At 30.0% G+C, this 19,855-nt stretch overlaps 1 protein-coding gene across 1 annotated transcript; it reads left to right on the top strand.

Moving 5' to 3' along the window:
* Nucleotides 1-9,413: 9,413 nt before the first annotated feature.
* Nucleotides 9,414-12,455, top strand: LOC129959669 (uncharacterized). Its single transcript, XM_056072557.1, has 2 exons — nt 9,414-9,423; nt 11,782-12,455. The coding sequence occupies exons 1-2, from the start codon at nt 9,414-9,416 to the stop codon at nt 12,453-12,455; spliced, it is 684 nt and encodes a 227-aa protein (XP_055928532.1).
* Nucleotides 12,456-19,855: the final 7,400 nt, after the last annotated feature.

Genomic DNA, 19,855 nt, shown 5'->3' with positions numbered 1-19,855 from the left:
TGCTTCTGTTTCTGAAATAGTTTTTAATTGGAATTTTCATAATGCTTTTATTTTTTATTACATATATATAAATGTTAGATTGATGTTTAAAAACCTCATCAATTTAAAAAAACCAAGTTAATTTTATAAGTCCCTGCCGTATTTGAAAAGTGTTTTTGAAAAAGTGTAATACTATTCCTCTTTTTATGATCAAACCCATTCTATTCAAATTTATTAATTCTACAACACATGAACTATATTGGTCATGTTAGGATAATTTTCGAGCAGAATTGCGAGATAAAATGCGGCAGGGTCTATAATCGATATCTAAACAAAACAAAACAAAAAAAAAATTCTTAAATTATCATTTCTTAGCCATCCGTAATACACATAATTTTTGTTTAAGTTGCTTTCTCGTAGCTACACTTCATGGATGCTGCCTGAATATGTTCTATTTATGATCATATTGCATAGGTTAGCAATCTTATTCTCTGGTATAAGCTTATGAAAAAATTTATAAGCCACAATTTCTTAAATTATTTTAAAATAGGAATAATATGTCAGTAATTAGAACTACTTTTCAAAAATTGCAAAAAAAAAAAAAAAAAAAAAAAAGGAAATTTAATCTTTTGAATTATATTTGACATAACAGTAAATATTAAAATTTCTATATAAAATGTATGCAAATTTTAAAACAATCGTAGTTAAAGCGGCATTTTTAAAGTTAACTCATCTATCTAAATATCGTTGCCAAGTTTTTTGATTAACCATAATTGTAATTTTTTTAGGCAGGCTTTTACTGGCAATTGAGTTTCAGTTTTTTTGTTTATGAGTTGTTTGTAAAATTTGTAAATTTAATATTAATTATTTCACCCTGACAAAAATTTCTTTTTCCGCATTTTTAATCTAGAAAGATTCCAGTTAAAAATTCCGCATAGTTAATCTACAAAGAAAAGATTCCAGTTAGGTGTTGAAAAGCGCAAAAAACAAACAGAGAAGGAAAAAAGTACAGAAAAGCAATATAATTTCTTAGCAGCTTTTAGCGTACAAATAAATACAAATATAAGAGAAAATTCAATACTTAGCACTGAGGATGAATAAACTTCGCATGCAAATATTGAAGTAGGAACTTTTTGTGAAGTCAGAAATGAAGATGAATTTGTGATGGAAAAGAGGACTCCGAAGTATGAAGGATGTGTTATAAAAAATTAGGCGTCTGATTCTAACTAAAATAATCGAAAAAATAGGTGTCACTGATAATTCAAAAGAAGTAAGAAAAGTAGATGTTTCTGATAATCTTAAAGGAGTAGAAAAGATAGGTATATCTGATAATTTTCCGAATGATATCGCTCTATGGCCTCATTCTATATTCAATGCTGAAATAGATTATTATTTAATAAACAGGCTACCGAATATTCGAAATATAAAAATACATACGGTAACAAGGTATATCATAGAAATATATCAGAATCCCATTTTTGCTGTTTCAAAGCTAACGGTCAATAGGAACATTGTGAATGGCTAAAATTGTCAATATTATATATGTAGAGACATGTTAACTCTGGCTCGAAAAACAGGCCTCTACTAATCGGATCAAATCAAATATCTCTCACGGGCCCTAAGGGAAAGCTCGGTTGAGATTAATGCTTAGAGATGGCTCATATTACAAGAATCACACACTACTTTAACATAAACGAATTTAATGAACTGGACGAACGGTTGAGACACTTTTTTATCGATGAACGCTATTACATTACTGAATACAGTTTTAATGGCGGGAATTAGATAGCTTCTTATTGGCTGTTGAGTGATGACGCAAGCGCCGCCTGGAAGACGCTCCGTACACTACAATCGGCCGTCCTGATGAACTTGATGTCCTCGTCAATCTAAGAAAGAATCTGAAAAACTCAAAAAAGAAAATTTTAAATTTTTGCAAAACAGAAAAAAAAGTAGGTGCTTTATGCAGTTGTATACCAAGGCTTCGTATAATCTGCTGCTGTAGAGGTATGGTTGGGGCCTTTGTGGATTCCCACTTTCTCCACTAGGTACTTCTAGTGTGGCTTCTTATCTGTGATGCGATAGGGACCATGGAACTTCGGGCGAAGCTTCAAACCGCTGCCGAATTGGGTCCTCTATATGGCCACTAAGTCATCTGGATTATATTGAGTAGCTTTCTTCCTGTGCTTGTTGTAAGCTCTTTTATTCTCTTCTTGAAGGCTGTAATGTCTTGAGAAGGAAAACATAGTTTTAAAAACCCACAAGACATTTATTCACAGACATAGACTCAATTAAAATTAAACATAAATAAAAAACATGTTTAACATTTTAAAATCTCTGGGGTTTTCAAAACCAAATTAATTTAAAATCGCTAAATATTAAGAGAGTTCAAGATTCGGCCATCACACAGTGCAAAAACCAAAATCTCTCCTCTCTCGTCTCATCCTTTCTTTTTATATCATCGAAGCTCAGCTCACTTCAGTTGAAGTTCCAATAAGGCTGAAGTGGTTCGAACAAATTTGACTCCAGAGCGACTTGATTTCAATTGAACGGAGGACGGTACAAGGCGCAACATGCTCTGTCGTGCTTCTTCACGAATGTCCTCGCGGCTGTGGATGATCATTTGCTCATATTCTTCCTGTAGGGTGTCGAGAATTTTCTGGTCATTTTTATGCCTCATTTGCACACCGATAATAAGTTCGAAAGGAATAAATTTTGTGCTCCGTGGAGCAGTATAGTTAAATACACGTTTAACTGCTTGAACATGAGTGTACCACTTCGAGGGATCATTGATGGAAAGTTTGGCAAGCAGGGGAATAAGAGTTCCACGAACCCTCTCCACCTGTCCATTTCCTCGAGGTATTCCTGAGGTAATTTGAATGTGATTTAAATTATGATTCGCGCAATAGTCTGTGAATTCCTTGGAGGTAAATGCGGAACCTTTATCCGTAATGATACGCACGGGATTTCCGAACACTGCTTCCTGCAATTGCAGTTTCGTAATTGCATCATTTGCAGTGACACCTTTAACGGGATATAACCAAACAAACTTTGAGAATGCATCTATTACGCTGAGAATATGATTGTAATTTTTATTGGTTGACACTAAGTGTCTAAGAAAGTCAACATGGTAAGTACTTAGAGGAAAGTTTTCCTTCGGAATCGGATGTAAGAACCCTTCAGGCTTATCACGCTTTCGGTTGACTAGGATGCATTCGACACAATTCTGTATTACCGATTCAATACTTTTTTGCATATTCGGGAAAAAATAGTCCCGTTCGATAATGTTTTTAGTTTTCTCTATGGCGAAGTGCCCTTTTGAACGCGCATTCTTAATTATTTCGCGTTTCATTAGTTCAGGTATTACAAGCAAGCGACGGTTGTCCTGACATTTATACAAAATATTATTTTGTACCACGAAATCAACTTGGTTGTTATCTTTACATAGTTCTTTCACTTGTTTTATGTATTCATCTGACATCTGTGCCACTTGCATTCATACTGTTAAATCCTTACAAAGTGCAGTCATGACTGTTGGGTATCTACTAAGTGAATCAACGTGACACATTTGACTGCCTGAGCGATGTACTATCTCATAATTAAATACTCTAATTTAAAATTAATGTTAATTATTTCTCATTGCTTACATAAGAAAACATTTAAAATTAACAAAGTTGTGATTGTGGTGAATTCCATATAAGCCAGTAACAGCGCTTCTGCCCGAACAGCTGTTTTGGCAAAATCGGTTAGTTACTGGACTGCTATCGAAAGGTCACAGGTTCTATCCTCACGCGTCTTATACCTCTAAAGATTAAACAAAAGATATCATAAAAAAGCCTAAGACAAAAATATATGGGCCAAAATAAACCAAAAATATATGGGCTGCATAAATGTGACCAGAAAATGAAACTGATAAAGAAATAATAACCCAAGCAGCAAGAGAAGTCGCTAAACGATTGGCCAAGCATCGCAGCCATCTGATATACGCCGCCCGTATTTTGCCAATGTCACCTTTGCATTGGCGCGATATCGGATTTTGACCAAATTTTTTTCTGTCGCCTCTGAAGATCGCTTTTTCATCGGGGCGAACTTCTACGGCGACTTAGTGAAAAAGTCCGGCTCAAAGCAATCGGCCCATAGTCCCCTCGATGTCGGGAAAGTTGCTTTTCCTAGGTGGCGCTATGCGAACATATTTTAGAAATTTCCCATGAATCACCTGGCGTGTATTGGATTTTGAAATTCAACCAGCAACGCATACTGTCATTTCAAGAAACTTGGTAAGTGTAAAGTTTTTATTATTATATATTTGTAAATAATATATTATTTATTCTAAATAGTGAATAAAAAAGATTATTTTTGTTGAAGCCGTTCGAATTCGTTGCTTACCTGAAACATGGAGTTGCACGTGATATTATTAGCGTTAGGCGTAAGCGACCATTATCATTTCTTTTCTTGTTTGTATTCTTTTCAAGTGATTTTATTTCCTATCTTTTTTTTTTTTTTGTGTCTGTTCTTAAATTATTGCAGATATTTTTCCATTTCATTTACAATGCCTTTCCTTTTGTTAACAACAATTTCTAATGAAAAAAGTTTTTAAAAAAATATTAAATTGCGTTCTTATGTTTTGATTTTGCAATAACATTTGTGTTATTATTTTTATTTCGACATAAGGCTAAAAAAATAGATTAGCAAAATATATTTATAGTAAATTTCAAAAAAAAAAAAAAATCTTTAAAACTTGCAATTATGTAGTTATATTTGAATACTCTTATGTGAATAGTTTATAATTATTTCACCTTTCATAAAATAGTAACATAAATTTTACACCCATTAGTTTATATTATTTTTCTCTATTGTCCTAAACATTATTATAATATTTGCCTATATAGTTCATTATCAGATTGAAAACATTATCAAGCTTATGAAGTTCTATATATCTATTTTACTCCTTAATTACATATCTCCAATTGTCAACAAATATTTTATTTGTACTTTTAAAAGAAGTGAAAGCTCAATCATTATTCTAATTAAAGAATATGTTTTTTAGGTTCATCAAATCTGCAAAAAGAAGCTCTTTTGCTTGTTAATTACTCATCTCCAATTGTCAACAAATGTTTTATTTGTACTTTTAAATGAAGCGAAATCTCAATTACTATTATAATTGTTTTCTAGGTTCAGCAAAAAGGAAAAATGAAATGTATAAATAAATGTATAGTTTTTTATATGTAGCTGAAGATTCAGTTATACATATATATAATATTTATATAAATGTGTGTGGATTTTTAGAAATTTCAAACTCTTCAAGTATTACATAATAAATAAAGTTTAAATAAATTTTTTATAAATTACTTTGTGTCAATATTATTTATTCTTCTAAATTATAAGTCATAGTTTCAGGATTTTGCTTGGGTTTATAAGTCATTACAGAAAATTCAGTAAAAAATTTCAAGTAAATTATTATTTTACTTTGTATTTCTAAAATATTATTTAATGAAGGTCTTTGTAAATAAATTGTTTTGCATAGTTGTTTTTCTTTTCTCCTAAAAATAAAGAGGGGAAAATAATAATTAAAAAATATTTGTCTAAAGAAATTTTGTATAATTGAAAGTAGTGTTTACATTTTTAGGTATGGAGTTTTTGTGAAATATTCAGAGTTAATCATAGATCAAATTTGGTTCTTGTGCCATTAAACAAAACCAAACTAATCATAGATTTTTAAAAAAATTAGAAATTTGAAGTAAATTGTTAATTTGTGCTTGTAAAATGTTATCAATTGGACATTAGCTAACACTAACATTTGTAATGAGGTATAAAATTTCTACACCATAAAGTAACTTTGTAAGTTAATAATAAATAAGATTTCGCATAAGTGAAAGAAGTGTTGTATTTTTGAGCATGGAATTTTTGTGAAACATATTTTTCAAATATTCAGAGTTAATCATAGATCAAATTTGGTTATTTTGCCACAAATCTAAACCTCACTAAACATAAATTATGAAAATATTAGAAATTTGAAGTAAGTTATTAAATAAGAAGTAAGTTTGTGCTTGTAAATTGTTGTTTATTGAATATTAGCTAACACTAACATTTATAATGAGGTTTAAAATTAATGCAATATGAAGTAACTCTGTAAATTAATAGTAAATAAAATTTCCTATAATGGGAAGAAGTGTTCCATGTTTGGGTATGGAATTTTTGTGAAATATTCAATGTTAATCCTTAATTAAATTTGGTTCTTGTGCTACAAAACCAAACAACTAAATATAGATCAAGAAAATATTAGAAATTTGAAGTAAATTATTAATTTGTGCTTGTAAAATGTTGTATGTTGGACATCAACCGACACTAACATTTATAATGTGTAAAATTTCTACAACTTGAAGAAACTTTGCATGTTAATAGTAAATATAAGGAATTTTGTAGAATTGAAAGAAGTGCTGCATTTTTGTGTATGGAATTTTTGAGAAATATTCAGTGTTAATCAAAGATCAAATTTAATTCTTGTGCCATAAAACCAAACTAATCATAGATAATAAAAAAATATTAGAAATTTGAAGTACATTTTTATTTTCTGCTTGTAAAATGTTATCTATTGGACATTAGCTAACACTAAAATTTATAATGAGGCATAAAATTTTTTCATGAAGTAATTTTGTAAAATCAATAGTAAATAGAATCAGTAAAATTGCAAGAAGCGTTACATTTTTGTATATGGAATTTTTATGAAACATATTTGTGAAATATTCGGGGTTTAACATTGATCAAATTTTGTTATTTTGCTACGAATCTAAACCTCACTAAACATAAATTATGAAAATATTAGAAATTTGAAGTAACTTATTAATTTGTGCTTGTAAAATATTTTCTATTGAAGAAACATATAATAGGAATTATATAATTTAGTGTTTTAAACTATTTTTAACCAATGCATTAAATTTTAGGGTGTTAAAATAGGAATTTGTGTTTTATTCATTATTCTTTAGGAATTATTTGTTTATTGCTCACATTAAGCAATATAAAAGTGTGTATAGTAAAAAAAAAAAAAAAAAAAAATTAATAAGAAGTATATATTTTTCTGTTTCGAATTTTTATAAAATAGCTTTTAAAAACAGATGATATAGGCAATATATATAATACATCTACTTTTAAATTTCTAATATTCAGGTAAAATCATACTGATTAATTATATAATTGAAACTATGATTATGTTAACATTTCTTCCCATGCATTAAACAATGAAAATAAATAGGAAATATCAATGAAGGAAATAAATCTTATATGTAGATAGATGTTGAGGTGATCAAATTTAAAATTATTTCAGATAATTTTAACATTTGTTTATTTTTTTTAAAGAGCAGTAAAAAAATGTCATTTAAACATTTTATAGGGTAAGATTGTGGTAAAATCTATGCTATAATAATAGTTAAAAAAAAGTTGGAAGAATTGTTAGAATGACATTTTCCATGAATTTTTATCGAAAACAAGTATTTTATGGAATTTTAAATTTATCAAAATAAATAACAAACACTACTATTAATAGGTAAAAAAGAAAAGTAAACTATTCAAAATATCTCGCATTTTCAGTCTTTTGACAAAAATTTTTAAGTATGATAGTTTTAAATATTATGACACTAGTTTCTAGAGTTTGAGAAAATTGAATAACCATTAAACTAATATTTCAATTTGACACCAGCAAGTGTTCAGAAATAAATTGCCTATTGATTGGCATTTGGTTGCCCATTGCTAAAATACATGGGGAAATGATTGGTATTGGGTCGCCCATTGCTAAAACACATGGGGAAATGATTGGTATTGGGTCGCCGAATGTTAAAACACATGGGGAAATGATTGGTATTGGGTCGCCGATTGTTAAAACACATGGGGAAATGATTGGTATTGGGTCGCCGATTGTTAAAACACATGGGGAAATGATTGGTATTGGGTCGCCCATTGATAAAACAGGTCGCGAAATGCTTGGTATAACGTCGCCCGTGATAATAACAAGTCGCCAAAGGATCGGCAAATTCGTCGAAAACAAGTCGGGGCGACCATCGCGCGGCGTACCGCCGGGGGACATGACCAATGTCGGGGCGAGATCGCCTCCGATCTCGCCCCAATCTCGCTCGTTCCATGGGGCGATACTTGGCCAATGGTTGGCTAACGATCTTTTGCTGCTTGGGAATGAAATACCATTAACTAATATTGATGCCTATAAAGAGAAATAGTAACTATATATAAATAGTTGCTACAGTATTTGAAAAGAAATATTTAAAAAAAAACTTTTGCAGATAAATATATTTTTAAAATTCAGTCAAAGCTTAGAAATATATACACATATATACATAAAAAAAAAAAATGGGACATTCAGACATTCAAAAGGTAACATTACTAGCAAATAAATAAATAAATAAAATAAAGAATAAAGTTAAAAAAAAAACTGAATATGGTACAAAATCGAAAGTAAACAAAAATTCTTCTGCGCCATTTCTTGTATCTTCGACACAGTTTAAAAGTTACTGAAATTCTTGAAACTAAACAAAAATAATTGAAAACAGAGAATGCAAGGAATAATAACTTTTAACTTTTAAAAAAGAAGGAAAAAAGCTTGACCCAATCAAGATTTTAAAATAAGAAAATTCAAGGCAGATACGATTGGGAAAAAAAGCAGTCAGATTTAAAATCATTTAGCATTTTTACTGATAATTGCTTTAAGATCATAATTTTGACATTAAAAGAAAACATTATTCAAGAATTACAATTTTTCAAAAAAATACCAAAAATTATCATTGATTTTCTAAGATGTTATTTGCTTTTGTATATGACTCCTTGAAAGGCTCGTAATCTACATGAAATGAATTAATAACTATTTACAAATCATGTTTACTTTATTTTAACAAAAATAAAATTAAATATGTATATATTGGTGAGCATTTAAAACTAACATCGGAAATGAAATGAAAAAATAGGGGAAAAAAATGCATACGTTCATATGGCATTCTGAAATCAAACAATTCCATATTTCGATAACACTTACGAAAACGATTGGTCCTTCGCTACGTTAATCAAAATTCAGTCCAATATATAAGAACTCATCTTTAAGTCCTCAACCTTAATGGCAACCGATTGCAATAATTTTGGTGAACGTACTCTATTTTGAAAGAAATATTAAGCAAATTCAATATTAATATTACTGAGATATTACTACGATAAAATTTTTAACTGTCATAAAGGAAACTTGCCCATCTTAGCTAGAAATAAAAATAATTTGAAAATGTATAAAAGTAATATTTTATTTTTTCAGTTCACTTCACTGCCTTGAAATGAATATATTTTACCACAAATGTCTTACATTTTTTTAAACCATCGCTTTGTACCAGGTACATATGTTTAAATTTACTCATTATTTTCTTTCCTCTTTTCTTTACGGACAGAGCATGATGATACCGAGTAAGTTTGTGAATCGATATTTTATATGGGAATCATTCTTTATATTCGAAATTTCTTGTTCGTTCATTTTAGCATTTCTTAAAGTTACGAAGACAAACTTCACAATAAATTATTAGTGTTTATAAGAACTTTACATCTATAAAAGGAATAACGACCTTTGTAGACTTTTCCCATATTTCACCATTTTAGACAAACCACTGAACCAATGAACGTAATCGTATGTGCGATAGTATTGTTAGAAGATTTCAACTTTGTATACATGCAAAAGTGTTCATTTCAAACAAGTTACTTTCCTTTTTTTATTTTATTTATTTATTTTTTATTTTGATTAAAACACTAGTTCTGGTATGGAAAAATATTCCAAGTTCTAATGTTAAGATCATTGGAAAGTTAAGATCATGGAATCATTTTTTTTTTTTTTCTTCTTGCCACTTTCTATTTGTATTTTCCATTGATTGTGCTGGTTGATGACACTTTTTCCTCTGTTCTAAACAGAATATTAAATATTATTTTTCTGTATTTAATAGTTTCTTTCTGATTATACCATTCACATAAAGTGTCTCTCTGAGAGAAAATATTACTAAGACAGTTGGACTATCGGTTTTCCTTTAAAATTTTGGATCGCTCCTCTGTTATATTAAGAAAATCTGTGTTTCTCATATCTGTACATTCTTTTCTGAGCTTTTCCTTTATAAAGCATTAAAAATTTTGCCACTTTATGACACTCATCAAATACTTTCAAACGAAAATTGCTTGAATATTAAACCAAGAAATGCATGATCAGTTGTTATTGCACTTCTGTTTTAATTATATCTAATATCTCTGTTTCGTACTGATATTAATGCATTGTAAATATGCTTTTACTCTGAAGAATATAGGTAGTTTATCTGAATTTAGAAAATCTCAGATTGGGATTTAATGTGTATATGTTGAATGTCTGAACACTTTTTTATAATTATACATAAAAGTGTTTATGTTTTACATTTCTTTAACAATAATCAATGAGAATTTAAACTTTTTTTGCTATTTCTTTTCATAGGCATCAAAAATTAGCATTGGATCTTTGTTGAGATGCAAAAAAAAAAAAAAAAAAAGTTAAAATAATCTTGTAACATGAATTAGGTCTGTATATTTTTTTATTTTTCTTTCTGTTTAGGAAGATTTTTTATTTGATTACAATATTAAGTTAACATTTAAATGAGTTCTAATGTAAGGAATTAGAAAACATTAAATGAATATTAAATTAAATCTCTTTTGATCAATTAAAGTAATCTGTATTGAAATCTCGTGTGATAAACTTAATCGTATCTACGATAGTATTGTTAGAGGATTTTAACTTTGTATACATGCAAAAGTGTTCATTTTAAACAAGTTACTTTTCGCTTGTTTCTTTCAGAAGATTCATTCAGTTCCGTTGCCAATTTTGTAATGGTAGCGCGAAGTGTTGTTTATTTATGTTTATGTATATCAAGCTTTTCTTTAACAGTTGACATTATAATTCAGGCCCGTGTCGAAAGTTTAAATTAACAAATTTAGTATGACTTTCCCTAGTATTTTTTCTGCACGAAATGTTAATTTGTAGGTATTAAATTAGACTGAAAGTTATCAACCTATATCTTGCTTATCTAACTGAAGAATTATGTACTCAATGTCATTAATGCGGCTACACTTATAACAAAATGGATCCTTTTGAAGGTTAAATTGATTCAAAAGTCTTGGTGTTATAATTGTTTTGCTGATTAGTGTGGCCAAAACAAAATAACAAATTGATTCTGAATTAAAAAATTTAATCGACAATTCTGCAACATTACAATTTAAAAGAATTGCGTTTCCAAATTGCGAAACTCCCATTTATTGTGATGTATCAACAGGTACAGCTCGACCTTATATTCCTGAATCATTTCGTCAACAAATTTTTGCATCATTACATAATTTATCTCATCCTAGCATTCGCAGCACTTCAAAATTAATTCGATCGCGTTTTATTTGGTCTTCCATTCGAAAAGATTGTAACAATTGGGCTAAACATTGCATCCCGTGTCAAAAATCGAAGGTAATTCGCCATACTAAAACCCCAGTAGGAAAATTTGTAGACCAATCACAGAGGTTCGAACATGTGCACCTGGACCTTGTAGGTCCTCTACCGCCTTCTCAAGGAAACTATTATTGTTTAACAATGATAGATAGATTCACGAGATGGCCAGAAGCCGTACCAATTCCAGACATGATAGCACAGACAGTAGCACAAAAATTTTTTTAAGCACTGGATAGCCAGATTTGGTTGTCCTGTAAGAATTACTACTCACCAAGGCAGACAGTTTGAGAGTGACTTATTCCGTGCTCTCTCTCAACTACTAGGAATTAAAAGGATAAGATCTTCTCCTTATCATCCTCTGGCCAATGGCCTGATCGAAGAGTTCCACCGCCCATTAAAGGCAGCTTTGAAAGCCTACAACACAGATCAGTGGTCTGCAGCACTGCCCACCTTGTTACTAGGATTCCGGTCCGTCTTCAAAGAGGATCTGCAAGCAACGACAGCTGAGCTGGTGTATGGCAAGTCTCTGCGACTACCAGGAGAATTTTTCGATCCAACACCTGGAGACGCATTACCCAAGCAGCTCGTAGAGGACTTGAAACACCATTTTGCAACGATGAGACCAGTTCCAACTTCCTGTCATGGACAAAGAACTATCTTTGTACATCCTCACCTCAACGAGTGTTCACATGTATTTGTGAGACATGACGGCGTACGCAAACCCCTACAAGCCCCATATGATGGACCGTACAAAGTTCTTGTCAGGCGACAAAAAACGTTTGATCTCGAGATCAAGGGAACTTCCCATACCATCTCTATAGACCGTCTGAAACCTGCTTTTATTATTCCTCCTGAGTGTTCCAGTATACCACCAGCCAAGCAAGAAGCAAGTTCTACTACTGAGTGTACCAAGATACTTCCAGCTAAGGCATCCATCGTCGTTCCAGCAAGACAAACAACTCGCACAGGGCGACAAGTTCGACCCCCACGTCGTTAGGTCCATTTCCAATGAGACTGCGGATGGAGTGTGCAGCGGCCAAACAGGCGATAAATGACTGTTTGTTTCGCCAACTGGCGATAAGCATCAATCATACTTTTGGAGATAAACTTTGCTCTCCAACGGATACGAGTGATTCACTTCCTGCCTTCGCCAGCTGGCATAGAACGTCTGTCTCCTGCTGGTCGATGGAATTACGGCCAATGTATCATATTCTATATTTGTTAACTTAATTTGTAATTAAAATTTATTTTTGTTATTTACATGGCTGGATGTTTTCATTAAGTAAAAATGTTCTAATACTTTAATTTAAAGTAAATTTGGCAATGCGTGTTAAACCACGCACCAAAAGATGCTTGAAATCTAAATTTTTGAATAGAAGAAAAATCGACAATTGAAATTGGTTTGGAGTGTGTTTTTTTTTTTTTTTTTTTAATGTATCAGTAGCAATAATAAATTGATCTGGAAAGAAATTTCGAATGCATTCTTTCAAAAAATTATAATTTTTAATCAAAGGGAAATTATTTTGAAATTTAGAATCAGTAAGTGAAATTTCGATGAGATTAGAGTTAGTCAAGGCTAGTTCAGGCTAGGTTTGATTGGAAGATACGTTTAAGTTTCTGAGAGTAAACAAAATGTTTTTTTCCTTTGATATTTAATTGAATTATTCGATTATTCTAGGAGTCTGTGTTCGAAGTGAGGAATGTAAATCATTAGCTATTTGCTTTATGAAGAATTAGGAAACCAGCTGCTTGATTTTTTTCAGAAAGAATTTCCCGTGGAACAATTTTCAGGAGAACAATATTCGGGGTCCATTTTGGGAGACATAGATCAATTCACAGAGCTGTTGTTTGAATAGTGATGCATGTTTTAAATTGACTCTCACAAAACTTACTGTTTAGGCTACAAGCATAATAAAATATATTGAAAATTCTGTTATTTGTAATGTTAATAATACCTTTAGTTCTGTGGACATGTTTTTTGATGCAAATACCTTCAGACTATTTATCTTTGCGAGTGCATGGTTCATTAGAAATACTGTTTGGATTCCTTTTATAGAGAATACATATAAAGAAATTTAATAATTTCATTCCGTTTTATTGGGTATTCATGTTCATCGGCAATGAAAAAGAAACCACGGGTTTGCATTATTTATGGGGCAAATTGCAGGAATTATTTAGATTTTCCAAGCAATTTAAAGATAATAAAAAATGTGGATGTACTGTTCATTTATTTTTTGAAAAAAAAATTAGTTTTCCTTGATATATATATATATATATATATATATATATATATATATATATATATATATATATATATAAAGGAAAATAAAAAAAAAAAAGAATGAAACGGTTGCGACTAATTCATTTGAATTCCTTTGTCATTAGAATTCTCTTTTTAGAAAGAATCTCGAAATATCTTACATGCTTTTCGAGTGAGTAATTTTTTTTCAGAGAAATGTTTCGAGTCATTGAAAAGTTACGGATAACAGTGTATTGTGCAAATATTTCTGGACTGACATTCTTTTAAAAATTCAAAAGATACTAACATTAACAAGAAATGAAAAGAAGAAACACAAAAATAATATTTAGAGTAATAAAATAATAAAAGAATCTGCCAATCTTTTCAAGAATTCTTTATTTTTTTATATACTTTGCTTTTTGGTTTAAATTTAAAAATATAGATAGCGCCATGAGCGTTGATATGTTGGTTTGTTACAGAAATAATTTCTATCGCGATCTCATATCAGAGAAAGGGAGAAACATTTGTGTTTTTATAATTTAAATTATTAAAAAACTATATTAATTAAATGAAATTTATTTGAAATTAAGTTAAAAGTAACCATTTAAAAAGTAACCAATAGTGGGTCAGATGAATGGACGAATCCAAGTAGCGTATTTATATTATTTAATATTCTAAAATTTGAAAAAAACAGTAATTGCATGAATCGGATAATTTTTATCATAACTTGTAAATTCTCATTACATCAATATAATGTTATATAAAATCATCTTACTTCAAATAATAAAAAGAATTGTTAAATATGTTGATAAACAATACTGAAATTTTATTCAATATGATGTAAAATTAATCTCTGCAAAAAGAAATACCCTTTTGAACTTTTCATACAACAAAATAGTGCACACGGTCACTTACAATCAGAGGAGTATACTCACATGATGTGACAATGTAGGGGACAAAACGTTTAACCGGAATGTAACTGCATGCTATCTTAACGTTTATCTTCTGAAAAAAGGTATGAATGCCAATATTAATTGACATGTATCATATAAGGCATTAATGGTTCCCACTGTTTTATTCAGTTATATAATATTTAAACGACACTTATAAATGACAAATTAAACTGATAACTGTTTAATTAACATTTGAGATATGATCTGTTGTAATTTATCGTTGTCATCTCTTCTGAGTTGCATAAAGTTAGCAATAATGAAAAATCAAATAATTTAGAATTTTAATATAATATTTAATACCGCGAAATGTACAATTTATCAACAAACGATTTCAGCTATACATGTCATCTAAGAAAAAAATTGTTTTCTTCTCACTGTATTGCAGGCCACTGTTAAAAGATTTGATTGAAATCTTTTTAAATTACGAATAATAAATATTATTTATAGTTTTCATTAAGTTTTAGCTTTGAATTTATACAATTTTTTAAAAAAAACTTTCTTTCTTTAATTTTTTTTTTTTATAAAAATATATAATTTTCTCAATTGAATCATTTTCTATGACAGCATAATCCTATCATCTGAGTTCATGTGTTTCGCAATGACGTCATTTGTCTCTAGGAAGATGCACAATTTCATTTAAAATTAAACTGATGCGAAGTGTTTAACACATTCCATTTGAGAATAAACTGACTCTATTATTTAACCCAACAACTGGTGGAAGATATAATATTACGAAATTCCTGTGCATATCATCGAAATCGAAACACCATTGCATATCATCTGTCCGCACGTTGTGTTTGTGCAGTGATGTCATTTGCCGCCTGCAATATGCCCAGTTTCTTTCAAAATTAAGTAGGCGCGGAACACTTGATACATATCACGTGAGAATAAATTAACTCATTTGCTTATCTAAACATTAGATGGCAGATATAATAAATCAGAATTCCTGTGTTATCATCGAAACTGAAACATTGGTACATACCATCCATGTCTAAGATAAGTTACGGTACAATGTCATTCAATTCATTGTCTGCCAGTATGTTCATTTATGTATTTGTTAACACGATACCTCCCTCTAAAAGGAAAATGCTAGATGGGTACCTTTGAATATGTTGCCTTTTAAGAAATATCTAGACCTGTTTCAAATTATGAAATCAATGTCTCAAAGTGTGTACATTACCGACCTGTTTGTCTCATCATATGAAGACGATAACTCACAAACGATATTAATTACAAAAAAAATACGGCGAATATGACACAGTCGAAGGAAGAATTAACTAACTCCAACTTGTTAATTTCGTTTTTTTTTTTACAGTATAGTGCATTAACCATTTTCGTATCGTTATCCTTCTTTGGGGGAAAAAATCGCAATTTTCTCTATCTCGGAAAAAAAAAAAAAAAATTGCGACCTCAAATGTGAAATAAAGTATTTCGCCAGAGGCAACTAATTCAAGGATGAATAAAATTTTGAATATATCTTCTGATCTAGTTTTTTTTTTTAAAGAAATAAACAGAAAGAGCTATAACAAGCCTTATTCATTTATTTATATTTGATAAAGGCTTTGAATTTTAAAGCGATCTTTTTCTAGAAACATACTAATCTAGACTAAAATTAATAAAACAGTTATTGTTTACAATTAGAAACTAGTAGTATCTGCTCTCTTGCTTGAAAAATTTAAGTTCATAAATTAGAGGAGTCAAAACATTAAAAAAAAAATGTCTTATTTATTTCAATTAGGATCAACTTGTTTTTAAGCAGTTAGTCTTGTTAAATTTTAAGGTGATTAGAGCGTATGGTTATTTCAAATTTCAAGACCAATCTCTATCCCTTTAGGGACGGGAGGCATCTATCCGAAACGCACGTACGGGACGGAGTATTATGTCAAAGGACTTTGGTTTTGCGTCGCTAAGCCTAACTTTGAAAAAAAATCACAAAAAATAAACTTTAATTCCTAATGTCGTCATTTTTGCTACTTTTCTAGATTGTTAGTTCATTCATAATATGGGGTCATTCTTCCTCTGACAAATAGCGTTTTCATGCCATAAAAAACCGAAAGCAAGGCTTTCCGTAATAAAAAGAGAAATGAGCGAAATGCATCCGAAAGCTACGAAAAATGCAACAAAGTTACAGTTACACAGTTATAACATGAAAAGAAGAAGGGTAAAAAAAAAAAAAAAAAAAAAAAAATAGAGAATTCGGAGGGAGACTAAAAACGCGATTGTTTCTATCAAGTGGAAAGTTACACAACCCAGTTTTGCTTATGTACAATACTCTTACCCCTCCCCCGCAATGAGTAAAATACCAAAGTCAGGCTGAATCTGAGTAAATTGAAGGTTATGATACTAAAATTATATTTATTACAAAAATAATGGACACAGGGAGCCATCTAGTGTCATGGAAAGATTGTTCCAATTTAAAATGCACATATCCATCATCGTCCCATGAATTCGATTTCCAGAAATGTACGAGTGATACGCACGGCTGAGAGACGTTCGTAAGTGATGCATATATAGCACAACCGTCGCGAAAGGGCTTTGAGAGGACTTAGAATCCAGTTATTGTTAACAGAAGTAAAATTACAACTGTTTGATTTGCAAACTTTCATTTTTCAATGGTATAAAAACTACATAATCCTAAAAACAATATTTTTAGTCAGTGATGTTTAGAATTAAGCCGAGGAATGGCAGATTTTTATAGTTTTTCCCGATTGCTCTAGCAACAAGTTTGTTTAAAAAGTGAAAGACACTTCTATTTTGCAGCCATGGCGTTCTTCTAAGACATCATAACACCTATTGATCATCTCCGCCGTTACGTTTCTTTTGGCAATAAACTAGTAAGTTATTATTAAAATATTTTGCAATGTTTATTAAGCTATTTATTATATTGTTTTTCACAGAATAACAAACAATTAGATAGTTTATTTCTTATGCATTCGTTGATATATATTGCTTAGAAAAATATAAAACATTTTTATTTAAGAACTGAGATTCAACGATCGTATGCAGTTGTAAAATTATATATATATATATATATATATATATATATATATATATATATAATCTAGAAAAATTTGGAAACTGGGTTTTCGCAAGGTTGTTGACATGCTTTATATAATGAACTAAAAATAATCCTTTTTACTTAAATCTAAATACATCCGAATATTTTTATAAAACGAACGAGGTAATACTTGCTACCCTGCAATAATAATATCTTGATCTGTTTTAAACCAATATCAAAGCATCAAATATGTATAAAATATCAAACTCTTAACTTTTTATTCAACAGGTATGAAAAAAAGTATTTTTTCAAGATAGAAAAAAAAAATCTTTTTTGTTAGTTCTTCGGATAAAAGAATTTTCGGAATTTTAATACTTCAAAATGTTTTTCGCATATCTTAGTTCTGTTTTGTATTATATTATATGAATAATCAATGATGTTTGAAATAAAAAGAAATTAAGTGTAATTAGCTATAAAAACCCCACCATAACAGCTGGTGAAAGAGTGCTTTCAATTATAGAAACGTGAGGCTTAGAAATGATGATAATATCTAGGAGATAAACTCAGAATTTTTTTGAGTATTAACTGAAATATTCATCAATAAATGAATGGAATTACAAATCGCTTGTACAGTGAAAATAAAAAATTCATGATATCTTTTGCTGTTTTGAGAAAAATATTCTTTTCTGAATCCTTTTAATCAACAACAACAAATAAACTAAAACTGTTTTACTGTCATATAAAAATTGTTAATATAACAACAACAACAAAAAAAAAACCCTGTTTACTTTCTGCCAAGGTTGAACGAAATAAAAACTCTTTGAAATTTTTTGCGTGTCAGCTACAATATTCACTTTCAAAAGAATGAAAACCGCTCTGAAACTTTATTGAAAGTTAGCTGAAATGTTGACATACAAAGGCATGAAATTACAAACTACTTGTGCAATGAAAAGTTACTAGAAAATAACGATTTCTTTTGTCAATTATTAAAAGGATTCTGTTCTGAACAAAAAGTAGTTAATTCGGCCAGAGCTGAATTAAATTGGAGCTATCTGAAACAGCCCAATATTTCTGAATAAAATTTTATGTAAATAAATCATGTTTTAACACTTTTTCTCACAATTTTACTGAAACAGCTATTTCAAACCACATCTTTTGGATAGAAAGAGACTAAACAATTTCTTGGAGTAAAAAATAAATGCACTTCGTTTTAAATTTACACTAGTAGCATGGCATTGCGATGAACTAACCAAATGTCACAGATATGCGGGATATTCCTGAATTACGATTTTTTGTCCTGGATTATTCTTTCTTCTAAATAAGTAAATACTTCATAGAAACTAAATTTAATTTTCAAAAAAAGTTACATCTTATTACATAAATTGCTTACATTATTACTAATTACTAATTATTCGACCTAACTTTTACTATGCACGAAATACACTCATATTAATGATTCCAATGTAAATGAATCAGCCTGGATGAAAAATATAAAAATTATAGCGAATTACGGTATTTAAGCTTTTTTTTATCGCTTTTTACAATTTATCTCTTTTATCGCTTCTTCAATTACAAACAATTTTGTAATTTTTAAATTTTTTGCTAGTAATTAAAATAATGTAGTTTTTCGATTTTGTTCATTGATTTCGAGTCGGAATGCATTTCCGAAGTCTAGAGAATGTCGGCTGTAACTCAGAAAATCTTTATTATTGGCTACTTCCCGTACTTCGAACTATTTGGTGGTGTGAAATATTACTTCCACAACTTCATCGAAACTCCATATAAATATTCAGCAGTGTTTCAAAACACGGCTTTGGAGATCAATAAGGTTTTTAGGCTCTGTCGGTGATAAACTTTCTGATAAATAGGTTTTCACGCTACTTAATATTTCTTTACTATTTGAAGTTCATAAATTTGGCGGCAGAATAACATGTTTCAGTTCAGGAAAGTCGTTATGTTGTTTTTTATTCTTAGCTTGGTACCATTATCAATTCTAACTCTTAAGTTCATCTCGATAAATAAATAATAATAATAATAAAAGGACTGAGTTGTTTGTAATTTTCAGTTCACAAACTCGATTAATGGATCCGAGCTGCCGAGACTGCTTAATCGTATTACGCAATTTCAGCTTTAAAGAGACTTAAGGATTAAAATTATTGAAGTTAAAAGTAAAGAGTTATTTTAAAATGCTCTGTTTAGAGGAAGGA

Source organism: Argiope bruennichi, chromosome X2 (genome assembly GCF_947563725.1).
Source record: "Argiope bruennichi chromosome X2, qqArgBrue1.1, whole genome shotgun sequence".
NCBI lineage: Eukaryota > Metazoa > Arthropoda > Arachnida > Araneae > Araneidae > Argiope > Argiope bruennichi.
Note: the sequence above shows the minus strand (reverse complement) of the source record. Positions and strands in the feature narration are given on the sequence as shown.